The sequence below is a fragment of the Triturus cristatus genome, chromosome 2_1, assembly GCF_964204655.1.
Source record: "Triturus cristatus chromosome 2_1, aTriCri1.1, whole genome shotgun sequence".
NCBI lineage: Eukaryota > Metazoa > Chordata > Amphibia > Caudata > Salamandridae > Triturus > Triturus cristatus.
Window position 1 is genome coordinate 230,307,525 of NC_140581.1, and position 24,559 is coordinate 230,332,083.

General features: G+C 46.4%; 1 protein-coding gene across 4 annotated transcripts in view; it reads left to right on the forward strand.

Moving 5' to 3' along the window:
* The window catches only part of MALT1 (MALT1 paracaspase), a 597,152-nt gene that overhangs the window by 559,653 nt on the left and 12,940 nt on the right, over positions 1-24,559 (forward strand). Inside the window, exon 17 of one of the 4 annotated variants that reach the window (XM_085630418.1) lies at positions 2,871-2,990. The exons of the other annotated variants lie outside the window; for them this stretch is intronic. Coding sequence (XP_085486544.1) covers positions 2,871-2,876 — 6 coding nt within the window. The 3' untranslated portion in view covers positions 2,877-2,990. Of the gene's footprint in view, positions 1-2,870; positions 2,991-24,559 lie in introns of those variants that run through there. 4 annotated transcript variants of the gene reach the window in all.

Genomic DNA, 24,559 nt, shown 5'->3' on the forward strand with positions numbered 1-24,559 from the left:
CCCAAGATTTCAGAAAAGCAACATTTAATTTCTGAGGAATCAGGAAAGTACTCCCAGCAGTAAATAGGTAGGAAGTAATTTTAGATTCTGATAGACCTGGTACCATTGGCGTGGGTCTCCCTTCTTTTTTTTGCTGTTGTGTGGTAAATAATTTAATTACCGGAACTTAATTTGATGCGGAAAATCTATAACAATAGCTCAGTAAAATAAGAGGCAGAATCCGTGGTATTAGAGGTTCGGAACGGGCTTTATTCCAGAATCAATTTAAATTGAGGAGCTCCATATTCCATCACCACGAAGGTTCAGGAAGTGAAGACCGCTACTTTATTGATAAGTAATCATTTTTATACAATAGGCATTACAGTGAAACAGATGGAGGAGGCGTAACAATTGATAGTAAAGATAAAACATACATGCGTAGCAAAAGTGGGTGTAACTGGGTGTAACTAAAGAACGTCATCAGGTATGATGTCATAATAGGGTGGTTCCATGAAAGAATTTCGCAATGTCAGCAGAAATACTTGGCAGAAATGCGCGCGCAGCAGCATGACGTGTGATTGACGTGCAACTAGGGGGTGAAGGGGACTTGACATTTAGCTCTACATGTGGCGACAGAAGTCTGGAGGGTCAAGTCAACCTAATCCCAAATCATATCTAACATCCTATGTTTAGAGAACTATGTTATCCAAAGAGAGGTCTCTTAGAGTAGAATCTTATTCTATACTGACTATACTGACTGTTAGTGCGTGTACAAGCGTCTAAGTGTCTACACTAGCTGCGAGGGCAGAAATCTTCCATAGTAACAGGGCTATGAATTACTTGCATAATGACAGAGAAGCCGGGCCTTTTGCTCGGTAGCTGGAAGAATATTTACTTAAACTACTAGACAGGAATGCATTGGGTAGGGAGCGGAGCAGATAATCTCGAAGGTGAAATACAGTTTTTGGCAGGCAACAGGCTGATGTCAGGCACCGTTAGCCGCGCAGGGAATAGGACAAAGTTCATGGATACAGATGCGAGCTCAGACTGGAGCTTTCAGAGGCAGAAGGCAGGAAAAGCTTGATGGCAGAATCAGGGCCTACTTGCCTGGACTGTAAAATGGCATAAGTGAACCATATAAAGCCGGTGGCCTTTCATACTTAGGAATGGAATATCCGGCCCATTCATGGCGGATCTGAAAGAGGACATGTTGACGGTGGACGCACATGTGTTTGCGTCTTCATAACTGGAACTGGAGGGAACATACATGTACTTGTGATTTATACATGAAACCGTTGGGGTCCAAGATAGGGGACATAACTGATCATAAAAATCCATATTTCCACATTCCCTCCTTGTCCCCTACTTGCCCGTTAAGAGATATCAATCTTCATCAATCCGTTGATCTGTTCATATAACATCATTTGTTCTTCTTTCTTCTTCCGTGATGAATGAAATCTTGGTGGTGGAATACACGATGTGGCACACAGACCACAGATCGCTGGTCCACATTGTAGGCATAGACAGCAACTGAATAATATGAGGAAGCCAATACCTAGGAAGGATAGGACCTTCCATCCAAAGGTAGATAATACACTCCAAAACCAACCGGACCAAGTCCAGGTGCCTGGATTCTGGTGTATCTGGCTTACAATCTTATGAAGACGAGTTATGGCTTTATATACAGATGGCGAATTTTCTGGTATGAAAATGCAACAACTTGATCCGATGACCCTACAAGCTCCGCCCCTATCGGCCAGGATGACGTCAAGGACAAGACGATTTTGAAGCACAACAATCCGCATAGCAGACTGCTCTTCTGTTAAATTGCCTAAGGCGGAAATAGTTTCGTTCACTACTGCTTCAAGGGTTCTGGTTAATCTACGTATCAGCTTACTATTGGTAACTGTACCTATATAGGGGAAGAGACCTTTATTGAAATCTGTGTATTTTTCCCATGCTGTCTCAGTGTAATCGACTATTGGGAGATCTCTCCTTTCTCTATTGTGTACTAAATGAGTGTTTCTGTGATAATCAGGAGGAGCTAGGAAAACAGGTGGCAAAAGGAATCCGATGTAGCAGGTACCATCCCAATCTAGTGGCAAACGTATGTATGCCGTCTGACCACATATGAAGTAGGAATGGCGGGAAGCTCTAAATGTAGACTTGCCTTGATCACTAAATTCTATTACAGTGGTGCATCTACTATGGCCCATATGTATGGAACCATTCTTTCTTACACATAATTCACCTTTTACTGGAAATACTGACATGGCGGGCAAAATTGGTGTAGCTTCGGATTCGACATTCAGGATCATGAGATTAAGCGTAAAATTACCTAATCCATATACTTCATTTTCTAGATCAGTTCCTGTTCTTTTGGGAAGTCCCTCCTTGTTAGGGTAGCAGACTTTGAGCAAAACTAAGTTCAGATTTCCCCATACCCAGTTATTCTGGTAAACTGCAGAATTCGAATCTAGGGAATTAATTAAACTAAACCATGCTCCACAGGAGCCGTTGTGTGTGAACGGGTATGGAAAGAGAGGCAGAATTCCTTTATAGTTCTGATAGGGAGGGAGTCGACCACATATCCAACAATTTGTAGCATTGCTAACCTGATGGGAATGATGTAACATACTAATAAAAGTGTTATTGCGCAGCGCAAATCTATAAGACAACTCATGCGGAGGTAATTCACTAAAAGAATGTTCAGCAGTAACATTATAAACATGTCTAGAAATAGGATAATATGTGTGCAACAATATACTTGCAGTAATTATTAAAAGACTTAAGAAAAACAAAATTAATAACGTCACTGTGCAATGACTACGCAGTGATTTACAGTACGCATGTCGTTTCAACTTTATCCTTCTGTTTCTTTCTCTTTACAGGTCTAAGGGATACATGTCAGAGACGAATTCGACCGATTCACCTTGGAGAGGACTTAAACAATCAAATTGCCTGACTTGTTAGACCGAAGTTTTAGTTTGTATTGTTCATGGTTATTCAGTTCAACCAAAGGAAGTTTTGAGTCAATCGGGGAAGACACGCAAGGTGTGTCGTTTACGTCTGACGGTAGTCCATGAAATTTCTTTATATGACTTGAATGTATCCAGCCTTTTCGACCTTCGATCTTCACGGCTGTCCTCGTCGTTAGCAATACGAGTTGAGGCGATTTCCACCTAGGATCCAGCTGAGACTTCCGATCAAAGTTCCTCACTAACACCAAGTCTCCTGGAATTACGTCATGGGGTTTCACCTCGGTGTTGTCGGGAAAGGCTGCAGCTACCTGTGAACGACAAGATTGTAGTGCAGACATCAAGGAAGCCAAGTAATCTGTCAGCATATTACAGTCAATATCAGTTATTTTGCGTGGTATAGGCGTCCCCCACATATTTGGTGGTCTACCGAAGATCACTTCATAAGGGGATAGCCCTGTTCGAGAGTGTGCTACCATTCTCATGTAAAAGAGTGCAACGGGTAAGGCTACTACCCAGTCGACACCTTTCTCTCTACAGATTTTGGACAATCTAATTTTCAGGGTCTGGTTATGTCGTTCCACGAGACCTGCTGCCTCGGGGTGTCGGACACAGTGAAATTTCCACTGATAGCCTAACAAAAGTGAAACGTGTTTCATTAATTCGGATGAGAACGGCTGGCCGTTATCTGAGTAGACAGCACGTGGTAAACCGTACCGTGGGAAGAATTCTCGAACTAACTGTTTGGCAGTAGTCGGGGCAGTGTAATCTGAAACCGGGTATGCCTCTGTCCAACGGGAAAGAGCACAGACAACTACGAGAACATATTTGAATCCTCGACATCGTTCCATCTGGATATAATCCATCTGGAGGACTTCAAAAGGGTGATCAGGAGGCTGAAATCCACCCTGCTCTACGGGGATGCTTTTACCTGGGTTAAACTGACAACAGATCATACAGGTACGGACTTTGTGTTTAGCTGCTGCTCGTAAATGTTTGTTGAACCAAATGTGTTGAATGCTGTCTAGCATAGCTTTTTCTCCTAGATGTGCTGGACTATGTACAGTGTTAATAACGACTTGGACCATTGAATCAGGAAGGAACCACACAGATTTTTCCTTCGTCATCCATCCTTGATCCGTTTGGATCCCTCCTAATTCAGTCCATTTCTTTATTTCGTCTGGTGTAGCATGTGTCTGTATGTCGATTACGTCAAGAGCGGGATCCTTAACCATCAGGCAATGTGTTGGTGTCGGGACTATTGTCTTTGTCATGTCGGATGTTTGAGTTTGAGCAGTCTGTTTAGCTGTTCTGTCAGCTAGATCATTGCCTTGAGAAATGATATCAGTAACTTTCGTATGAGCTTTACATTTCATAATTGATATTGCAGTGGGTAGATGTATTGCATCTAATAAGGCATGAATAAGGGGTCCGTGCTGAATGTGGGCACCGTGAGAAGTTAAATAACCTCTCTCTCGCCACAGCACGCCGAAGTCATGTACAACTCCGAATGCATAACGTGAATCAGTGTATATGTTGACTTTTTTATTTGTGGCTTGAATACAGGCTTGTGTCAGAGCGATGAGCTCTGCTGCTTGAGCTGACAAGGTATTTATGCAATTTGTTTCAATGATTTCAGTGTCTGTTGTGACTGCGTAAGCGGCCACTAGCTCTCCTGTACCTGTTCTCATACATGAACCATCTACATACAACGTCAGGTCTGGGTCTGACAATGGGACGTCTGTCAAATCTTGTCTGGGTTTCGTCGTGATAGTGATAACTTCAATACAATCATGTGCTAGTGGGTCTGTTCCATTTACAGGTAACAGTGTGGCAGGATTCAATGTACTACAACGTCTGATTTCTATATGTGGCTGAAACAATGTTAATTCGTAACCAGTGAGTCGTGCTATAGTCAAGTGTTGTGTTTGTGTGCAGTTCAAGAGAACCTCTACTGCATGTGGTACTTGTACTGTCAATGGATGTCCTAATACTATGGCATCGCTTTGTCTGATTGCTAAAGCTGTTGCTGCCACTGATTTCAGGCACGCAGGCAAAGCCTGAGCTACGGGATCTAATGTACTAGAAAAATAAGCACATGGTTTGTGTGATCCTGCTTGTTCCTGTGTGAGTACTGACAAGGCAGTACCTTCGCGTTCTGTAACGAAGAGTGTAAACTGTTTATTGTAACATGGTGTTGCTAAAACAGGTGCTTGGCATAAGGCTCTCTTTAGGCTTTCAAAAGCTTGTGTATGTTCCTGAGTCCAAGGGAGAACAGTCGATGTGGCTGCCTCCTGTGTTGTCAATTGAATGAGTGGTTTCGCTAGAAATGCATACTGAGGGATCCACTGCCTACAATATGAAGTGAGGCCTATGAAAGCCCGCACCTCCTTTTGTGTCTTGGGTATTGGCATATTAGCAATTAGCTGGATGCGATCTGGTGTAAGCTGCCTTCCCTCCTTGGACAGCGAGTGACCAAGGTAAACAACTCGCTGGACACAGAATTGCAGCTTAGAAGGGGACACCTTGTGCCCCTTTTCGGCCAAAAATTGTAAAACCGTCAGTGAGGCTTTTTCACATTCAGGTTCGCTTCTAGCGGTGATCAGCAGATCATCGACGTATTGAAGCAGGGCAGTGTTGACTGGCATGTGGATACTGTCGAGTTCTCGTTTCAGTGCTTGGCTATAAATGCTGGGGCTTTCTGTAAATCCTTGAGGTGCGCGTGTGAATTTAAAGCTGCGTCCATTTAAACTAAATCCGAACAAGTATTGGCTTTCCGGATCTATTGGGACGCTGAAGAAGGCATTCTTGAGATCAATTACAGTAAAGAATGTCGCTTCGGAATCAATGGCTGTCAGTAATGAAGAAATGTCTGGGACTACGGGGTATTGTGGTACTATGCATTTATTTAATTCGCGCAGATCAATAACCAATCGATACACTGGCGGGGCTGTTGGATCGGTTCGTTTAAGAATCGGAATTATCGGTGAATTACATACATTGGAGTCAGTTTCCACAACCACTCCTTGGGTAATAAGCTCGTCAATGATTTGTAGTAAAGCCACTACAGCATCTGGGGGTAACTTGTATTGTCGCATTCGTGGAAGTACCACTCCTGCCTTTAGTGTGACTCGATATGGTGTAATGTTCATGCAACCAACATCTGTAGGGCCTTGTGCCCATAAATGTGTGGGTAAAGTCTGTAGTCGGTGATCCATGTCTCGGGACACGTAGTGCCCTTTGAAATCACGTAAAAACAATCTTACTCCTTCCGGAGAACAACATATAATAGCTCCTAGAGCTTTCAAAGTTTTTATGCCTAACAAGTTTTCTGGACATGATTTAGCAAGTAATAAATCTGTAGTTCGTGTCAAGGGACCGATCGTAAGTGGAAGAGGCTGTGTTACTTCGTTAATGATAGGTTTTCCTGAAAAGCCAAGGGAAATATTCTGTGAGCCTGAGAGGGGTGCCCCTGGAACTTCACTACGTTTTATTGTTGTTCGGCTTGCCCCTGTATCAAGTAAGAATTTTCTATCTTGACCTAACAGTTCACTGTGTACATAAGGTCCTTCTTGATCTACAGGGACCTCAATAAGGGGTAAGCCAACTTCCCTCTCTAGGCTGTTTCATGAGTATCGTTGATAATCAGGATAGTCATACTGTGCGGTCTGATACATCTGTCGGGTCGTTGTTTGTGTGGCAGCAATAGGCTGCGGTGGTGGAGCTGGCATAGACTGTTGCGGAGCTGGCATGGACTGTGCATGCTGTAGTGCTCCTTGTTGGTTCTGATCCTGTCTAAGTGGCCGTGGTCTTTCCTTTGTGTTACCTATGGCGATATTATGTTTTAAGACTGGACAATCGTGTACATAATGACCTGGCTGTTTACAATAGTTACATGTCCCTTTTACAGGACCTGTTGAAACACTGGACTGTGTTATACCCTTCTTATGACCGTCAGCTGGAACTGTCTGGGAAACTAGCATTTTCATTTTCGTGTCCTTCATGCGCCTATGTTCATGTTCTTGTTCTTCTCTAATTCTATTGTGATGGTACTGTAGCATTTGTAACATTTGTGACGGAGTGTTACCTTGCCAGGTACTCTCGAACTTCAATACTCTATTCTTAACTTGGGGCAAGGCATTTTCAACCAATTTTGTCACAAACAGATGTGGATACGACTCGCTACTGGCTTTTATTCCACTATTTATACCAAAACATTTTTCAAATCTGGAATAGAAATCACTAGTGTCTTCATCTGATTTTTGTTTACAGGCTGAGATTGCACCCCAGTCTTCCTTTTTCGTAGTTAATAAACGTGGCAGTACCTGTACTAGTAGACCTGGTAGTGCTTTGATCTTGTCCCCGAGCCCTGAACCTGGACCTCGAGCTTTTTCTTCGTTTTCTAATGCTGTCCAATCTATCTTCTGGTCTCCCACCTCCCAATCCTTTTCCTTGAGTTTTTCGTAAATGCCCGCAGGCATTAATACCTTTAATATTGTCATAATGTCGGGGTAGGTATATTCTCCCATGAGTAACATATCTTTAATTTCACGATGGAAACCCGCTGGGTCTTTATCATGACTGGGGACCACTTTCTTCATTTCTAATAGTTCTATTTTGGATATGGGTGTGTATACAAACACACGTTTAAACTCATTGTCATCACCTTTTATCGGGTGCACTTCGCGTAAGGGATTCTGTCTATCCATGTAATACGTCGTTCTTTCCGTGATGGGCAGTGAGACATGTTCAGGACATACAAAAAGGATGTACTGCTTTCTGGATTCTAGTATTTCTCTAATTAACTTAGTACCGGAACCTCTCCATTTATTCGTGAGTAATTCAGTCAATATATCAGGTAAGGGACCAGGATCGGAGTGTTGGCTTTTATATAATATAAGGAGTTGTTGAATCATATAGATACCAGCTAAACGCTGTTCATCTGGGGCGAGGTTCAAAAACGTATGCACTAGTGTATCATCACCATATTTTCCAGGACTATCAACCCAGTGAACGGCTGACCTGGCTAATTCTTGTTCGTCCATAGAATCGAGTATATGATAACCCCTCCGTTCTCGGAGTAATTTGTCTGCGGCTTGGAACGAATGTTCGGGGGACCTTGTATTTATTATAGGAGTTTGGAATTTTCTGTTATTATCTGGACGTATCGGACATATCGGATCAGTAAAGCATCTAGTATTATTGCAAGATCTTCCTCTACCTACATAGGCCATGGTTTCTAACTGTCCTGTGGGCAGTTCTAATTCTTCCTCATCCTCGGTTTGTTCTGGTTCGTCTACTGCTAATCTTTCCTCGTGTATTCGTTCTATTTCTTTGCGGATCTTTCGGCTCATAGCTACTATACATGATCGTTTATCGTGTCTCCCCTCTGATATATTCTGACCCCATGTGGTAAGAATTTGCATTTCTTCCGGATTTACCCCCGGTTGATCTTGATTTCTGATCACACAGTTTATGAGGAAACGTAACAGTTCCCCCTGGATTTCCACTTTTTGGTACTCCATGGCTCTGTTAATACTCTCAGGGTCTCGCCCTGACTGAACAAAGTGATATATATTTTCTAAATGTGTAGTCATTCCTGGTAGCTTCCCTAAATATATTGCAGCTCGTCGGATACGTAATGATGCCAGCATCATTTCGTCCCCTTTTCCGGGCACAGGGTCATATCTACAATCTATTAGAAGTTCCTTGAGCGTGTTGGGAGTTACTAGTTTGGGCGTACGTTGGTGGGCTAATTCTTGAAAGGAAAGTTTATTTGTTCTGGGTGGCGTGGAAAAAATGCTTGATGTACCTCCGGTAGCACCACCTGGGGTGCTGGATGTGAAAGGATTCGTTGAACGGGATATAGCAACCATAGGTGTGGATGCGGATGTAGAAACAGATGTGCTTGCCGGAACTTTTGTCGGGGTTTGCTGTTGCAGAGGTACAGACGGAGGGGGGTCTTGGCGTTGAACCCCCTCGGCAGACGGTCTATGTGGCGCAGCATTTGCATACTCGGGAGCTGCGTCGTCTAAATAAGAGGAAAGAAAAACATCTTCTGCGCATCTGGGATGCCCTTTGGGATGTACTTTTATCGGAAACAATGGGGGTGGCAAGTCTCTTGGTATTTCCGGAGTAGCCTTAGGTAATCCTTCGGCCAGAAGAGGATACATACCATTCACAAGGGCATTTCTTTGTCTGTCTGTTTGTTCTGACTTTACTCGAGTACCTTCTTCAATTAATACACTTTCTCGAACTTTATTTGAATTCTCCTTACTTTTCTCTTCCTGTCTGAGCGCTTTCTCTGTGCGTCTATATGATTCTTTACGCCATAATTCAATGGCATCTTTCTGTGACTGTCTAGCTTTCTTTTTCCATAATTCTTCTTCTACTTTCATAATGCAATCTGCATCCCAGGTCCCAGCTGCGGGCCACCTCTGACTTTCTGGTAATTCCTTGGTGTAGTCTACCCATAGATCAAGAAATAATATGGCGTCTAGGCCATGTTTATGATACATGAAGTACCCTGGAGTGTCCCTAGGAGGAATGGGAACAGCTTCTTCGAGTACCCCTTTTCTGGTTTTGATCTGTCTTAATTTCGAAAAGAGCGGCATATTGAGAACTGATCTGATACCTAAATTTGAACACGTTTAATACCATAAAACACAATAATGAACAGTCATTCACACCACAATATACGGAACGTATTTAAAACATTTTAACATTTAACATTTAATGAATAAACAATGATGGTCATTTAGGGAACTAGTCACTAAGCATAATACTCGATATTAACTAGGTAAATCTGAATTATATACTAGACATACTTGATATACTGCTAAACAGTACAGATACACTGCTGAAACAGTGCAGACCGGATTTGTGTACCCAAACCCGTCTTGACCGGCACAAACTATGTGCACGTCAGAACGCCTCCCCAATAATGGTACTCACCGGGTAGCTCGGAACGGAAGGCCTCGGAACTGAACTGAACTTGAACCGGACTGGACTCGACTCGGAACTTCGGAAACTTCGGAAACTGGTGGGCCTCTGTATACCTCGGATCTTGCTCTCTCAGCTAGGCTCTGGTCGGGATACTTCGCACTTCTCACCGCCTCGTCTGGGTGTTGATCGCAGCCTCAGTTACCCCCGCTCGGCAGGAGGGAGATACAGGAAATCCTGTGGGTACGCGTTGTTGTCCGTCCAGCTGTGACAGGAGACCGGGCCTGCAACGCACCGCCGGCGCGTGAGATGAGAAAGTGTCCCTGTTCGGGCGCCATTTATGTGGTAAATAATTTAATTACCGGAACTTAATTTGATGCGGAAAATCTATAACAATAGCTCAGTAAAATAAGAGGCAGAATCCGTGGTATTAGAGGTTCGGAACGGGCTTTATTCCAGAATCAATTTAAATTGAGGAGCTCCATATTCCATCACCACGAAGGTTCAGGAAGTGAAGACCGCTACTTTATTGATAAGTAATCATTTTTATACAATAGGCATTACAGTGAAACAGATGGAGGAGGCGTAACAATTGATAGTAAAGATAAAACATACATGCGTAGCAAAAGTGGGTGTAACTGGGTGTAACTAAAGAACGTCATCAGGAATGATGTCATAATAGGGTGGTTCCATGAAAGAATTTCGCAATGTCAGCAGAAATACTTGGCAGAAATGCGCGCGCAGCAGCATGACGTGTGATTGACGTGCAACTAGGGGGTGAAGGGGACTTGACATTTAGCTCTACATGTGGCGACAGAAGTCTGGAGGGTCAAGTCAACCTAATCCCAAATCATATCTAACATCCTATGTTTAGAGAACTATGTTATCCAAAGAGAGGTCTCTTAGAGTAGAATCTTATTCTATACTGACTATACTGACTGTTAGTGCGTGTACAAGCGTCTAAGTGTCTACACTAGATGCGAGGGCAGAAATCTTCCATAGTAACAGGGCTATGAATTACTTGCATAATGACAGAGAAGCCGGGCCTTTTGCTCGGTAGCTGGAAGAATGTTTACTTAAACTACTAGACAGGAATGCATTGGGTAGGGAGCGGAGCAGATAATCTCGAAGGTGAAATACAGTTTTTGGCAGGCAACAGGCTGATGTCAGGCACCGTTAGCCGCTCAGGGAATAGGACAAAGTTCATGGATACAGATGCGAGCTCAGACTGGAGCTTTCAGAGGCAGAAGGCAGGAAAAGCTTGATGGCAGAATCAGGGCCTACTTGCCTGGACTGTAAAATGGCATAAGTGAACCATATAAAGCCGGTGGCCTTTCATACTTAGGAATGGAATATCCGGCCCATTCATGGCGGATCTGAAAGAGGACATGTTGACGGTGGACGCACATGTGTTTGCGTCTTCATAACTGGAACTGGAGGGAACATACATGTACTTGTGATTTATACATGAAACCGTTGGGGTCCAAGATAGGGGACATAACTGATCATAAAAATCCATATTTCCCCAGTTGCCTCATAGGTTTTTGCTGGTTTTAGATGCTTTGGGCACTGAGCCACTGCTAATCAGTGCCACAGTGCAAGTGCTCCGTATGTTAAATTGATGTATGGATTAGTGACTCCATGATTGGCTTATTTGGTTTACTTGTCAGACCCTAGTACAGTGCACTGCATGTGCCCAGGGCTTGTAAATCAAATGCTGCTGGTGGGCTTGCAGCACTGGTTGTGCCACCCACCAAAGCAGCCTGTGCAGTCTGGTACTGCCATGTTGACTGGCCAAGTGCACCCACTTGCCAGTCCCTAAACCTTCCCTTTTCTTCATGTCAGTCAGACAACCCTAAGGTAGGCCCAAGGGCAGGGTGCATTGTAAGTAAAAGGTAGTACATCCCCTGATGTGTGTGGCATGTCCTAATAGTGAATTACTGCCATTTTCGTTTTTCACTATTGCAAGGCTAACTGTTCCCCGTAGGCCAGAATGGGCAGTTTGATTATAACACCTTATAATCCTAACTGACCCAGGGAACATGGTAGAAATTTGCGTTTAGTATGCCTGAACTCAGAATGATAAAATACATCTTTTAGTGAAGTTGTTTTTAACATTCTGTGTTTGAAAATACCACTTTTAGAAAGTAGGTATTCTCTTGCCTAACTGTCCAAGCCTGCCTCTGCTAGGTTGCGTATTCCATGTCTGGTTTGTGAGTGACAGGGGCTGGGGGATTCCAGGAGACAGGGTGAGTCAGCACAAGGCTGAATAGAGAGATCTGCATTTAGAGTGGTGGGAGGAGTTGCACCTGGGACCTGAATAGGGTTGTGCCTGCCTTTCACAATGCTGGCTTCACCTCCTGTGGTGCGTCTGATGTCCCTGGCCCACACTGTCAAAGGAAAGAAGCAGTCCTGTAAACAAAGTGCTCCAAGACTGACCAGAACTGGTTTGGACTAGGCAAAGGCCTCTCTGCCTTCAGAGAACAATGAGAATATGAGTATAAATACTGGGGCCCCAACACTTGAGATCCCTTCTGGGAAACAAGAAGAACCTTTGCTGAGGAGAGGAACCAGGGAGAGAGACTGCAGGAGGAGACTATCCCTATGCTGTGTGCTGTTTGAGGATTGGCCTGCAGTGGTTACCTGATTGCCAAGGAAAGGAGAAAGGACTTTGTGCTACTTTCATCAAATTGTAAGAAGATCTCCAAGGGCTTAAACTAGAGCTTGCCTCCTGCCTGAAGTCTCAGGGATACAAGACTTTACCACCCAGCTCCCCTGAGTTCCCTTTCTGGGAATCTGAAGTGCCTGCTGTTGAGCTGGGCCTTCTGAGAGACTGCATGTCGCTGGGAGCGCGACTCAAGACGAAGAAGCGTGTCGCTGCCGCAGCAGCTGTCGTCGCATCACTGAGGAAGCGTGCCGCCGCTGTCGCCATTGCATCGCCGAAGTGCCCCACATCACTGGAGAAGAGTGTCGCCGTCGCATCACCAGAGAAACGTGTCACAGGGCCTGTCGTGGCTCAAGAAGATTCCACGAGTCGCCGCACGGCCGTCGGTCGTGCACGCATCACCCCTTCGTTGTCACAACATCAAGAAGACGCCATCTTTGTTCATTGCACTGGGTCATTATCGCATCGCGGCGTTGCAAGTCGCATCGCCACAGAAAAGCAGTAAGAAACCGGTGCATCACCTCTCCACGCGGTGAAGAACTGACGCATCACCTCCTCTCCGGTAAGGAACCGACGCATCACCGTCCCCTACGCAGCAGTAGGGAACGGACGCATCGCCTCCCCCGAAGCAAGGAACCAACGCATCACCGTTCTTGCGTGTAAGTAACCGACGCATCACCTTTCTCGCAAATCTTTTGTTTGTATCGTGTTACGCATCCAAAGGTACATTGAACGCTAAGTGTTGCATTTACCATCTAAAGAGAACTAAGCTAATTCTACCACTTTTAAAGTACAGTATTGTGGATTTTTGTCGTTTATGGTCTTGTGTTAAGCCTATTTAAAGATACTTATTTTTATAATACAACCTGTGTGGTGTCCATCTGTAGTGTTGTCACTGTATTACTGTATGTGTTCACAAATGCTTTACACGCTACCTCTGAGATAAGCCTGTCTGCTCGCCAAGCTACCAAGGGGGTGAGCAGGGGTTATTTTAGGAGTGTACCCCCTTACACCGACTAGAAGCAAGGGCCCCTATTTGGTCAAAGGTACCTACCTCTGCCAACTAGAGACCTCCAAATCTAACATTGGTGGTCAACGGTGAGGATTCTCAACTTGCATTTGTGACTCATGTACAGTGATTGGTGGGCACTACTAGTGAGTGCAGACCAAACGCAACCACATACATTTTGGTAGATTTTTCCTGGGATTTCCAATTTTTGCCAAGAACTGCCAAGTTTAGTCACCATAAGTAAAGCAGCATCCATCGCATCAGTTGATTTTGATTTTGAAGAGGAGAAACTAGAAAGCTACAATGTGAAACAGCTAAAGCAAGGAAGGATGAGTTCCAGAAGGCGCTGAGGGCCTGGGTGGAAGCAAGGAGCACCCCTTGTGGAAATGAGCCTTTTTAGAGGCCCACCGGTGCAGGGGTTCACCCTTATCTGTCCACTGGTTCTTAAACCAACAAAGAAGAGATTGGCACGGAAGCTGTATTATCAAAGAAATAGATTTATTAACCTCTCATGAGTGGGACTACGTCAATACAGTACCCTCAGGCCACTGTAGGAGGTAATCCATAGAATACAAAAACCAAGGGCCTTATATATACATTTGTTGCATAGTCCACATGGAGACTCAAAGGGGAGGTACTGGCGCATACAAGAATCGTTATTGACTAACATGGGCATACAAAAATTGCTTGGTCAACAGAGTGGGAGGGGAAACATTTATGCTTACATCAGTTAAAACAGCCTGACAATTACACTCTAAGACAAGTGCATTGTAGCAGCTACAGCCCTTTCTGAGCATGCGCAGTGCTCTGGCTCAGTGCTGAAAGAGTTAACTATAGTTGATGACTCGAGCAGAATAGAAAAGCAGGCAACAGTGAAGACGGAAGAAGCACATGGCTAACACATGGCTAACTATGCCACAAACAAAATGGCTTTAGCTTATGCTAACGGTAATTTCTGCGATTTCCACACCCTGAGCATGTGGAGGGGGCTGAAGAGTCAGAGGAGCAGCTGGAAGGGCCATTGGGTCCAGGGGTGAGGAGAGCACCTTCCCTGACGGGTAGCAGTGTTTCTACCAAGGGCCTGTCCCCAGAGGAGCTGGAGGACAGCGAGAAGAGTAGGATGCATGTGATGGAGCTGACCAAACTCAAGTTGAACGGGCAGTTAGAGAATAAGAAATTGGCCCTAGAGGAAAAGAGGATGCAAATGGACCATGAAAGAAGTTTGAGGGAGTTAGAGTTGAAAGCGAGGAGCTTAGAGTTTACTCCCTCTGGTGGCAGCACACCATCTGTGCCTGTAGAAGCAAGAGTGTATATCCCTAAGGATGTGGTGAAAGAGTTTTATAAAAATGATGACATTGGGCAATGGTTCAAGGCCTAAGAGGTAGCCATGTCCTCCCTCTGGGTCCCTGAGAAGGATTAGGGAGCGGGGGTTGTGGGGGCGGGTCCTTAGTGAGGGGCAGGATACCTTGTTGGACTTGCTCTCTGAAGTCCACAATTCTCATAGCCACATGAAAGATGCATTGATGTTCAGGTATGGGTTGACCCCTGAACTGTATAGACAGAGGTTCAGGAGTTGCAAGAAGTTAGAGGGCAGTACCTGGGTAGAATATGTCAGTTTTATCTGCAGAGTATTGGATGGGTGGGTGAAGGCTAGCAAAGTGAATGATTTTGAGGCGCTCTTTGATTTAATTGCATGGAGCACTTGTCCAGTAATTGTTCTCCAGATCTATGCCAGCACCTGATTGATAGTAGGCTGACTAACCCCAGGAAGCTTGCTGAGGAAGCGGACCGCTGGGTGAGCACCCGGGTCCACAAGAGTCACGTGGGGGACTCCGCCAAGGGTGGGCAGGGTCCCCAGCAGAAGAGTGGGGGGGACAAGGGTAAAGAGAGGGAGTTCCAGAAAGGACCCCAAAGTAATTCCCAAGGGAACAAGGGAAAGGTTTCCAGCCTCCCCCTGAGAAGAAGCACAGGGCCCGACAGGTAAACCTGTTCAAAGAGGGCCCCAGACCTGTTAGTGTGGCCCAGCGGGTCACGGTTCATGGGAACCCCAGTGTCCCCAGTTTGGGCTGACAGCACCCACTGGTGCAGCGCCCCGGCAATTGGCTAGTGTAGCCCTGGGAGAGGAGATGGGTGGGGTCCCTCAGAGATGTCCCTAGTCTCTATAAGAGACTGAGAGGTGGTCCCCAGGACCTGATAACACTAAGAAGTACATTCAGTGGGTGACCATCAATGGCCAAAGGGTGGAAGCTCTGAGAGACACCGGAGCCAGTGTGACAGCTGTCAGTTGTCAGCTGGTGTCTGAGGAGCAGGTTGTCCCCAACGCATTTTACCCAGTTGTTGCCACTGACAACACAGAGAGCCACTGCAAGGTAGCTCAGGTTTCCTTTCAGTGGGGGTGGGGGGTCTCAGGAACTCTTCAAGCAGCTGTGAGGCCAGACATGCCTGTTGATTGTCTGTTGGGTAACAATTAGGAGAGCTCCCCTTGGGCTAAGGTGGAGCGAAGTGCTCATTTGGAGATGTTGGGTCTGCCTGAGTGGGCATGCGTGACCACTCAGTCTATGGCAGCTAGTCAGGGTGTTCAAGAGAACCTGGAGCCTGAAAAAGTGGCCCAGGTACCTGCCTTCAAGAGAAGAGGCCGGGGTGCGGGAAACCCGCCCCCACAGTTCCCACGGTCCAGGAGGAGGCAGACCGAGAGTGGGATGCCCTGGAACCTACAGGGGGAACAGGTAGCTGAACTGGGGGACCTACCTGAGCTGACCCATTGGCAGCAGGAAGGAGGACCCTCCAGGGAAGAGTTCTGTGAGGAGCAGAACAAGTGCCCTTCTCTTCTGGGTTTGTGGCAACAGGCGGCAAACCAGGCAGCAGGTGATCAGTCCGGGTCACATTGGATCTACCGGGAGAATGGTCTCCTGTATAGTGAGCCTAAGGTTGCTGAGCCTGGGTCAGCCCGTGTGCTGGTGGTACCCCAGTGCTTCAGAGCATTCCTACTGGGGCTGGCTCATGATGTTCCGTTAGCAGGACATTTGGGGCAGGACAAGACCTTTGAAAGGCTTGTCACCCACTGTTATTGGCCCCAAATGCACACGAGTTCAGATACTCATTGCAGGGCCTGTCAGATTTGCCAGGCAAGTGGAAAGAGTGGGAGGAAGCAAAAGGCTCCTTTCCAGCCATTCCATGTGGTCAGCACCCCCTTTGAACGGGTAGGTATTGACATTGTGGGGCCACTGGACCCCAAGACAGCCATGGGCAACAGGTTCATTCTGGTCTTGGTGGACCATGCCACCCGGTACCCAGAAGTCATCCCGCTCAGGACAGTAACGGCCCCCGTGGTGGGACAAGCACTAATGGACATTTTCTCCCGTGTGGGGTTCCCCAGAGAGTGCGGTGTAACGTACAAGTTCACCACTCCTAACAACCCCAAACGTAATGGGCTGGTTGAAAGGTTCAACCGGACCCTCAAAGGCATGATTATGGGTCTTGAGGAACCCATGAGGCGTAAGTGGGACGTCCTCTTACCATGCCTTCTCTTTGCTTACCATGAGGTGCCACAGAAGTCCCTAGGATTCAGCCCCTTTGAACTTCTGTATGGCCACCCAGTGAGAGGACCTCTGAGACTAGTCAAGGAAGGCTGGGAGCTATCTCCCAGGAAACCTCCCCAGGATGTATATAGTTACATGCTGGCCTTCAGGAACCAGACTAGGGGATTCAGACAACTCGCGGAGGCGAATCTAGAAGCCAGCCAGGAGGAGATGAAGCGGTGGTACGACTATTATGCCACTCTGGTTGAGCTTCAGCCTGGTCAGAAAGTGTGGGTCATGGCCCCAGTGGAGCCCTGTGCGCTCCAGGATAAGTGGACCGGACCCTTTGAGGTGGTGGAGCACAAGAGTCCTGTCACCTACTTGGTGGACTTGTGGTCTCCCAGGAACCCCTTGCGGGTCCTGCATGTCAACCGCCTGAAGCCCCACTTAGAAAGGTCCGAATTGGGCATGCTCTTAGCGACAGATGCTGGAATGGAGGAAGTGACTGAGCCTCTTCCTCAAATCTTGTCTGCGACCGAGCAAGATGGGTCAGTCGATGGTATAAACCTCTCTTCCACCCTGACCCTGGAGCAACAGAATGACTGTCACCAGTTGCTTGGACAGTTTTCTGATCTGTTATCCCTGATTCCCAGTGTCACTGATTGGCGCATCCATGATGTGGACACTGGAGACAGTCCTCCTGTTAAGTACACAACCTACAGGGTAACTGACAGGGTGAGAGCTTGCATCAAGGAGGAGGTCTCCAAGATGCTTGCATTAGGGGTGATTGAGTCCTCTAACAGTCCGTGGGCCAGCCCAGTGGCCTTGGTCCCAAAGGCTGCCGCACCGGGTGTCATGCCATAACTGTGGTTCTGTGTAGACTACCGAGGACTCAATTCAGTCGCCAGGACTGACGCGCACCCTATCCTCAGAGCTGATGAGCTCATCGATCGGTTAGGGGGCTGCACGGTACCTCAGCATGTTTGACTTAACGTCTGGCAGATCACCTACACTGATGGGACAAGAGAGAGTTCAACATTCTCCACTCCAGATAGGCACTGCCAGTTCCGGGTTATCCCCTTTGGGATGAAGAATGCCCCTGCCACCTTTCAGAGGTTGGTCAACCAGGTGTTGGCTGGACTGGAAGAGTTCAGTGCCGCCTACCTGGATGACATTGCAGTGTTCAGCGCCAGCTGGGAAGAACATCTACGCCACCTCTGGGTAGTGTTGATGGTGCTGTGGAGAGCAGGCCTCACGATCAAGGCGAGTAAGTGCCAGATTGGGCAGGGTTCTGTGGTGTACTTGGGACACCAAGTTGGGAGCGGCCAAGTGGCGCCCCTACAGCCCAAGATTGAGACCATCCTGGTTTGGGAACCCCCCAAGACCCAGACAGAGGTGAGAGCCTTTTTAGGACTCACTGGGTATTACAGTAGGTTTGTCAAGGGGTATGGCAGCATCGTTGCACCCTTTACAGAGATGACTTCCAGGAAGCAGCCCAAGAGCGTGATTTGGACAGACACATGTCAGAAAGCTTTTGTTGCCCTGAAGACCCATGTGCATGGCGCCCGTGCTCCTGGCACCCAACTTCTCGAAAGAGTTTACCGTTCAAACAGACGCTTCAGAGCATGGTGTGGGGGCTGTTTTGTCACAGATGAATGAGGAGGGCCTAGACCAACCTATAGCCTTCATCAGTAGGAGGTTACTTCCACGGGAACAGAGGTGGAGTGCGATTGAGCGTGAGGCATTTGCTGTGGTCTGGGCACTGAAGAAGTTGAGACCATACCTGTTTGAGACTTACTTTCCGGGCTCAGACAGACCACAGGCCCCTCAGATGGTTGATGCAGATGAGGGGTGAGAATCCAAAGCTGTTGAGGTGGTCCATTTCCCTAAAGGGGATGGACTTCATGGTGGAACAGCGCCCTGGTACAGAACACGCCAATGCTGATGGCCTGTCCAGATTTTTCCGCCTTAGTGGTGAGGACTCCCAGGAGGTAGGGTAGTTCTCCCCACATTTCAGCTGGAGGGGACACGTGTTAGACCTCGCACCATTGGCGTGGGTCTCCCTTCCATTTTTTGCTGTTGACTCATATATTTTTGCTGGTTTTAGATGCTTTGGGCACTGAGCCACTGCTAATCAGTGCCACAGTGCAAATGCTCCCTATAGTAAATTGATGTATGGATTAGTGACTCCATGATTGGCTTATTTGGTTTACTTGTCAGACCCTAGTACAGTGCACTGCGTGTGCCCAGGGCTTGTAAATCAAATGCTGCTTGTGGGCTTGCAGCACTAGTTGTGCCACCCACCAAAGCAGCCTGTAAAGTGCGTCTCAGGCCTGCCATTGCAGAGCCTATGTGCAGTCTGGTACTGCCATGTTGACTGGCTAAGTGCACCCACTTGCCAGTCTCTAAACCTTCCTTTCATGTCAGACAACCCTAAGGTAGTCTCAAGGGCAGGGTGCATTGTAAGTAAAGGGTAGGACATGCCCTGATGTGTGTGTGGCATGTCCTAATAGTGAATTACAGCCATTTTTATTTTTCACTAATGCAAGGCTACCTGTTCCGCATAGGCCAGAATGGGCAGTTTGATTATAACACCTTATAATCCTAACTGACCCAGGGAACATGGTAGAAATTAGAGTTTAGTATGCCTGAACTCAGAATGATAAAATACATCTTTTAGTGAAGTTGCTTTTTAACATTCTGTGTTTGAAAATACCACTTTTAGAAAGTAGGTATTCTCTTGCCTAACTGTCCAAGCCTGCCTCTGCTAGGTTGCGTATTCCATGTCTGGTTTGTGAGTGACAGGGGCTGGGGGATTCCAGGAGACGGGGTGAGTCAGCACAAGGCTGAATAGAGAGATCTGCATTTAGAGTGGTGGGAGGAGTTGCACCTGGGACCTGAATAGGGTTGTGCCTGCCTTCCACAATGCTGGCTCCACCTCCTGTGGTGCGTCTGATGTCCCTGGCCCACACTGTCAAAGGAAAGAAGGAGTCCTGTAAACAAAGTGCTCCAAGACTGACCAGAACTGGTTTGAACTAGGCAAAGGGCTCTCTGCCGTCAGAGAACAAAGTGAATATGAGTATAAATACTGGGGCCCAGACCCCAAGACTTAAGATCACTTCTGGGAAACAAGAAAAACCTTTGCTGAGGAGAGGAACCAGAGAGAGTGACTGCAGGAGGATATAATCCCACCAACCAGCTCCCCTGAGTTCTCTTGCTGGGAATCTGAAGTGCCTGCTGTTGAGCTGGGCCTTCTGAGAGACTGCTTGTCGCTGGGAGCTGAAAGCGTACTCAAGATGAAGAAGTATGTCGCTGCTGCAGCAGTTATCGTCGCATCACCAAGAAAGCGGGCTGTCGCCATCGCATCGCCGAAGCGCCTTGCATCTCCGGAGAAGAGTGTCGCAGCAGACGCCGTCGCATCACCTGAGAAGCGTGTCACTGCCGCAGCAGCTATCGTCGCATCGCTGAGGAAGTGTGCTGTCGACATCGCATCGCCGAAGCGCCTTGCATCACTGGAGAAGAGTGTCGTCGTTACAGCAGATGCCATCGCATCACCAGAGAAGCGTGTCGCAGGGCCTGTTCCGGCTCAAGAAGATTCCCTGAGTTGCCGCATGGCCGTCGGCCATGCACGCATCCCCCCTTCGTTGTCTCAACATCAAGAAGACACCATTTTTGTTCATTGCACCAGGTCATCATCGCATCGCGGCATTGCTAGTCGCATTGCCATAGAAGCGCAGTAAGAATCCGACGCATTACCTCCCCACGCGGTGAAGAACTGACGAATCACCTCCTCTCCGGTAAGGAACAGACGCATCACCGTCCCCTACGCAGCAGTAGGGAACTGACGCATCACCTACCCCGAAGCAAGGAACCGACGCATCACCGTTCTTGCGTGTAAGTAACCGACGCATCACCTTCCCTGCAACTATTTTGTTTGTATCGCGTTACACATCCAAAGGTGCATTGAACGCTAAGTGTCGCATTTACCATCTAAATAGAAATAAGCTATTTCTACCACATTTAAAGTACAGTATTGTGGATTTTTGTCGTTTGTGGTCTTGTGTTAAGCCTATATAAAGATACTTATTTTTTATAATACCTGTGTGGTGTCCATCTGTAGTTTTGTCACTGTTTTACTGTATGTTTTCACAAATGCCTTACACACTGCCTCTGAGATAAGCCGGTCTTCTCGTGTCAAGCTACCAAGGAGGTGAGCAGGGGTTATTTTAGGAGTGTACCCCCTTTCCCTGACTAGACGCAAGGGCCCCTATTTGGTCAAAGGTACCTACCTCTGCCAACTAGAGACCCCCAAATCTAACAGATTCCAGCAGAAGAAATGTAAAGTATTGAATACACAGGAGTGTGCCCACAGAACCTTCCCACACTGCTCAGCAGAACTGTTCATTTCAGGCAGTGCCACTGGAATTATGTAGCATGGGAGGACTAAATTATGCAGCAACAAAAGGCAAATTATGTGGCTCAATGCAGCATATTGTGTGCTAGTAGTACTTAATTATTTTGTTTTTTACACATGTTAAGACTATTATCTGGGCACAGGTTTTACCTCATTAGTACTGGTGTAACAACCAAATACAGTAATAAACAAGGGAAAGATTACTAGCCATCCTTTGCAAAAGACCATCAACTGCGCGGGATACATATTGCCAAATTTTTCGTAACTTATTATACAATTGAGCTAGAAACAATGTTGTTGTTAAAATCTGCAGAATATGCAGCAGATGGTGGATTAAATGGCAAATACACCAAATCCATAATTATGCGTAAAATACTCCACCCACATAATGACATAATTCCAGTGGCCCTGATTTCAATTGCCAAGTTCGACAAAGAGATGCTTCTGCAACCAGGTCTCTACATGGCATTAACATACATGCCAACATTTCAGAAGAGCAAAGTGGGAGATTTAAAAATAAAAAACAATCGGGAGAAGGGGCCTTCAATCGGGTTTCTGTCATGTATGGACTTTGGAAGTGCGCTGCTGCAGGATCGGACATTTGAAAGCAAATTCACGTGTGTTTTTTTTTATCACCTTTCAGAAGCATGGAGCGCAATGGCAGGCAGAGAAAGAGGGGGATGCAAGAGTTGTGCACTGGCCTGGCAGGTTGCGGTCAGTGCATACACCCCCCCTCCCTCCCCCGTCAGCCCGGGCTGAAACAGCTAGCTTCCGGGCACACACACCCCCGCCCCCGCCCCCCAGTACTTCACAGGTGTTTAAAAGACCATTCGGTTGTTAATGGGGCTTTGTTGGATTTTCACCCCTTCTAGAGCCCCTGCATCGCCATTCTGACTATTGATGGAAGAATCAGCACGTTACACATTACCAAGCCCTGTCAGCTGAAACCCCGAGGAATCGGGTTTTTGCTTGGAGGAATCGGGAGGCGGGAGACTAGCCTTCAAATCGGTAGTCTCACGCCTGAATCGGGAGTGTTGGCATGTATGCATTAAAGGAAAACTATTTTTAAATGTCCATGACGTGCTTGTGGCGGGTAAAGCAGCCTCCAATACAATAAGGAATACACATTTAATTTCTCTACAACATATTTAGGAGAAATTAGTTCAAGTGGGTTTTTTAACGCTTTTATTGAAGAGCATTATGTGAAACGGGCAGTGCTCACAGCAGTGGCGCTGGAACAATATTCAGAGAGGAGTTGCTGACATCAATGTTATGTTACTGAAGTATAGATCATAGGGATTGTGAAAAATCCAAGCATCAGAGAAAGAACGAAGGTAGAAAATGAGCTGCGCCCATGCAGCAGGGGAGTGGTGAGAACGTGGTGTGTTGCTGGTGGTGCATTTCATAGCACACTGTTGCAAATGTATAGCTAAATCATGGTCAGTAGCACACTGTTATTTACAGCCAACCTATTTTCCATTGAAATGGCCATTAAATTTGACCAGACATGTATGTAGTTCTAGTGATAAAACTATACAGCGCAAGATCAATAATGTGTGGAAATCAGGTTTTAGTGAATATTATTTGCACGTCATCAAGTAAAGTGTCTTGATTTGTTTTGATCCCATTAAAATCTTTGTTGCCTACACACTTCAGGGCACAAGTAGAATACTGATACATTTGTTCTTTCGTGCTGCTGCTATGTTTTGAAATATGTCTACAGTTCATTTTACAAGTATTTAAGTTTTGTTGTGCCGCCAGAAAAGAGTACACTCCCTACAGCCTTTTCTTTCCCACCCTCTACACCCCTGCAAGATTGCCACATAGTTCACTTTAGAAACTCCTCTGACTTTTCAATCAGAGAAAGAAAAGTGAACGTCAATCTCCACGTTAAAAGAATGAGCAGCAATTTGTCAGAAGGCAGCGCCTGACGTGTGTGACCTCTGTGACAAGATAAAAGCAAAGTGTAAAGGCATCTGTATTCATTCACTTTCTGCACTCCAGCTGCAGCGCCCCCTGCAGCCGTACGTCCAGCGCAGCCACTGACAGGAAAAACGGACCTTCAAGTAAATTAATGTCTTCCTTTCTTGCTTACATCTCTGGAAAGCTTTAAACCAACCTCAATAATTGATCTCTCTTCACTGTGTCCCGAAAGCTGCACGCACACAACTGAGACGTTGATTAAATTCGTTTTCCGCCAGTGGCACGTGTCACTTCATCTGGCTCGAAAGCTGCTTTTAAGGAGACAAAGTCACTAGGGATTTAAGTAATAACTCCTTGAATGCGTCACCCATCGGATCAGAAGCAGGAACCGCGGAGCCCACTAAATTGCAGCCATCTTATGTCACGCACCGCTGGAGCCCGTGTGTAATGACACAAATACACAGCCCGTAAAAGCAACGACTTCAGTAGGAGGAAGCGCCCCTCGCGGGGCATGGATTCTGCTCCACGCATACCATGATATTTGGTGGATCTGAGGTGTCTTAGCTCTACCAGTGCTGATCTGTCTTTCCTTTCATTTTACAATGCTTGTTTATAATGTTACGATTTACATATAGAAAATTAGAGGAGGAGAGGTGCTATTTATAGTGTCCTCTCCGTTACTCTTTGAGTGGCGCTGTGAGTCGGTTTTATGTATGACTTTGTAAGTAAAAACATTGAATTTTATAGGCGAAGGCGCAGTTCCACATAATCACGTGACAAATTAGCACTGAGAAAGAGCCTCTACCTGCAGGGTTGAACATTAAAAAGAGACACACTCAAAACGTGTTTTGGCATTAAGCAGGACAGCTCAAGGCCATGAAGGATGCTCTTGTAAGATACATTTAAAGGTCATGGGTTCGAGTCCTGACGGGGGCAACTGAACTGCTTTGGAGGTAGTGTGAAACAAAGGTAAAAAAACTGTGATTAAACGAAACTTGTAATTAAATGAAAGCTGCATGGTAAGTGTAGGGAAAGCAACTTGGGGAGAGGATGTAGCCTTATTACTAGAGCGCTCGACCTCGATGCTGGGGAACCAGGTTCGAGTCTTGGCAATGGGTACAACATCCTGTG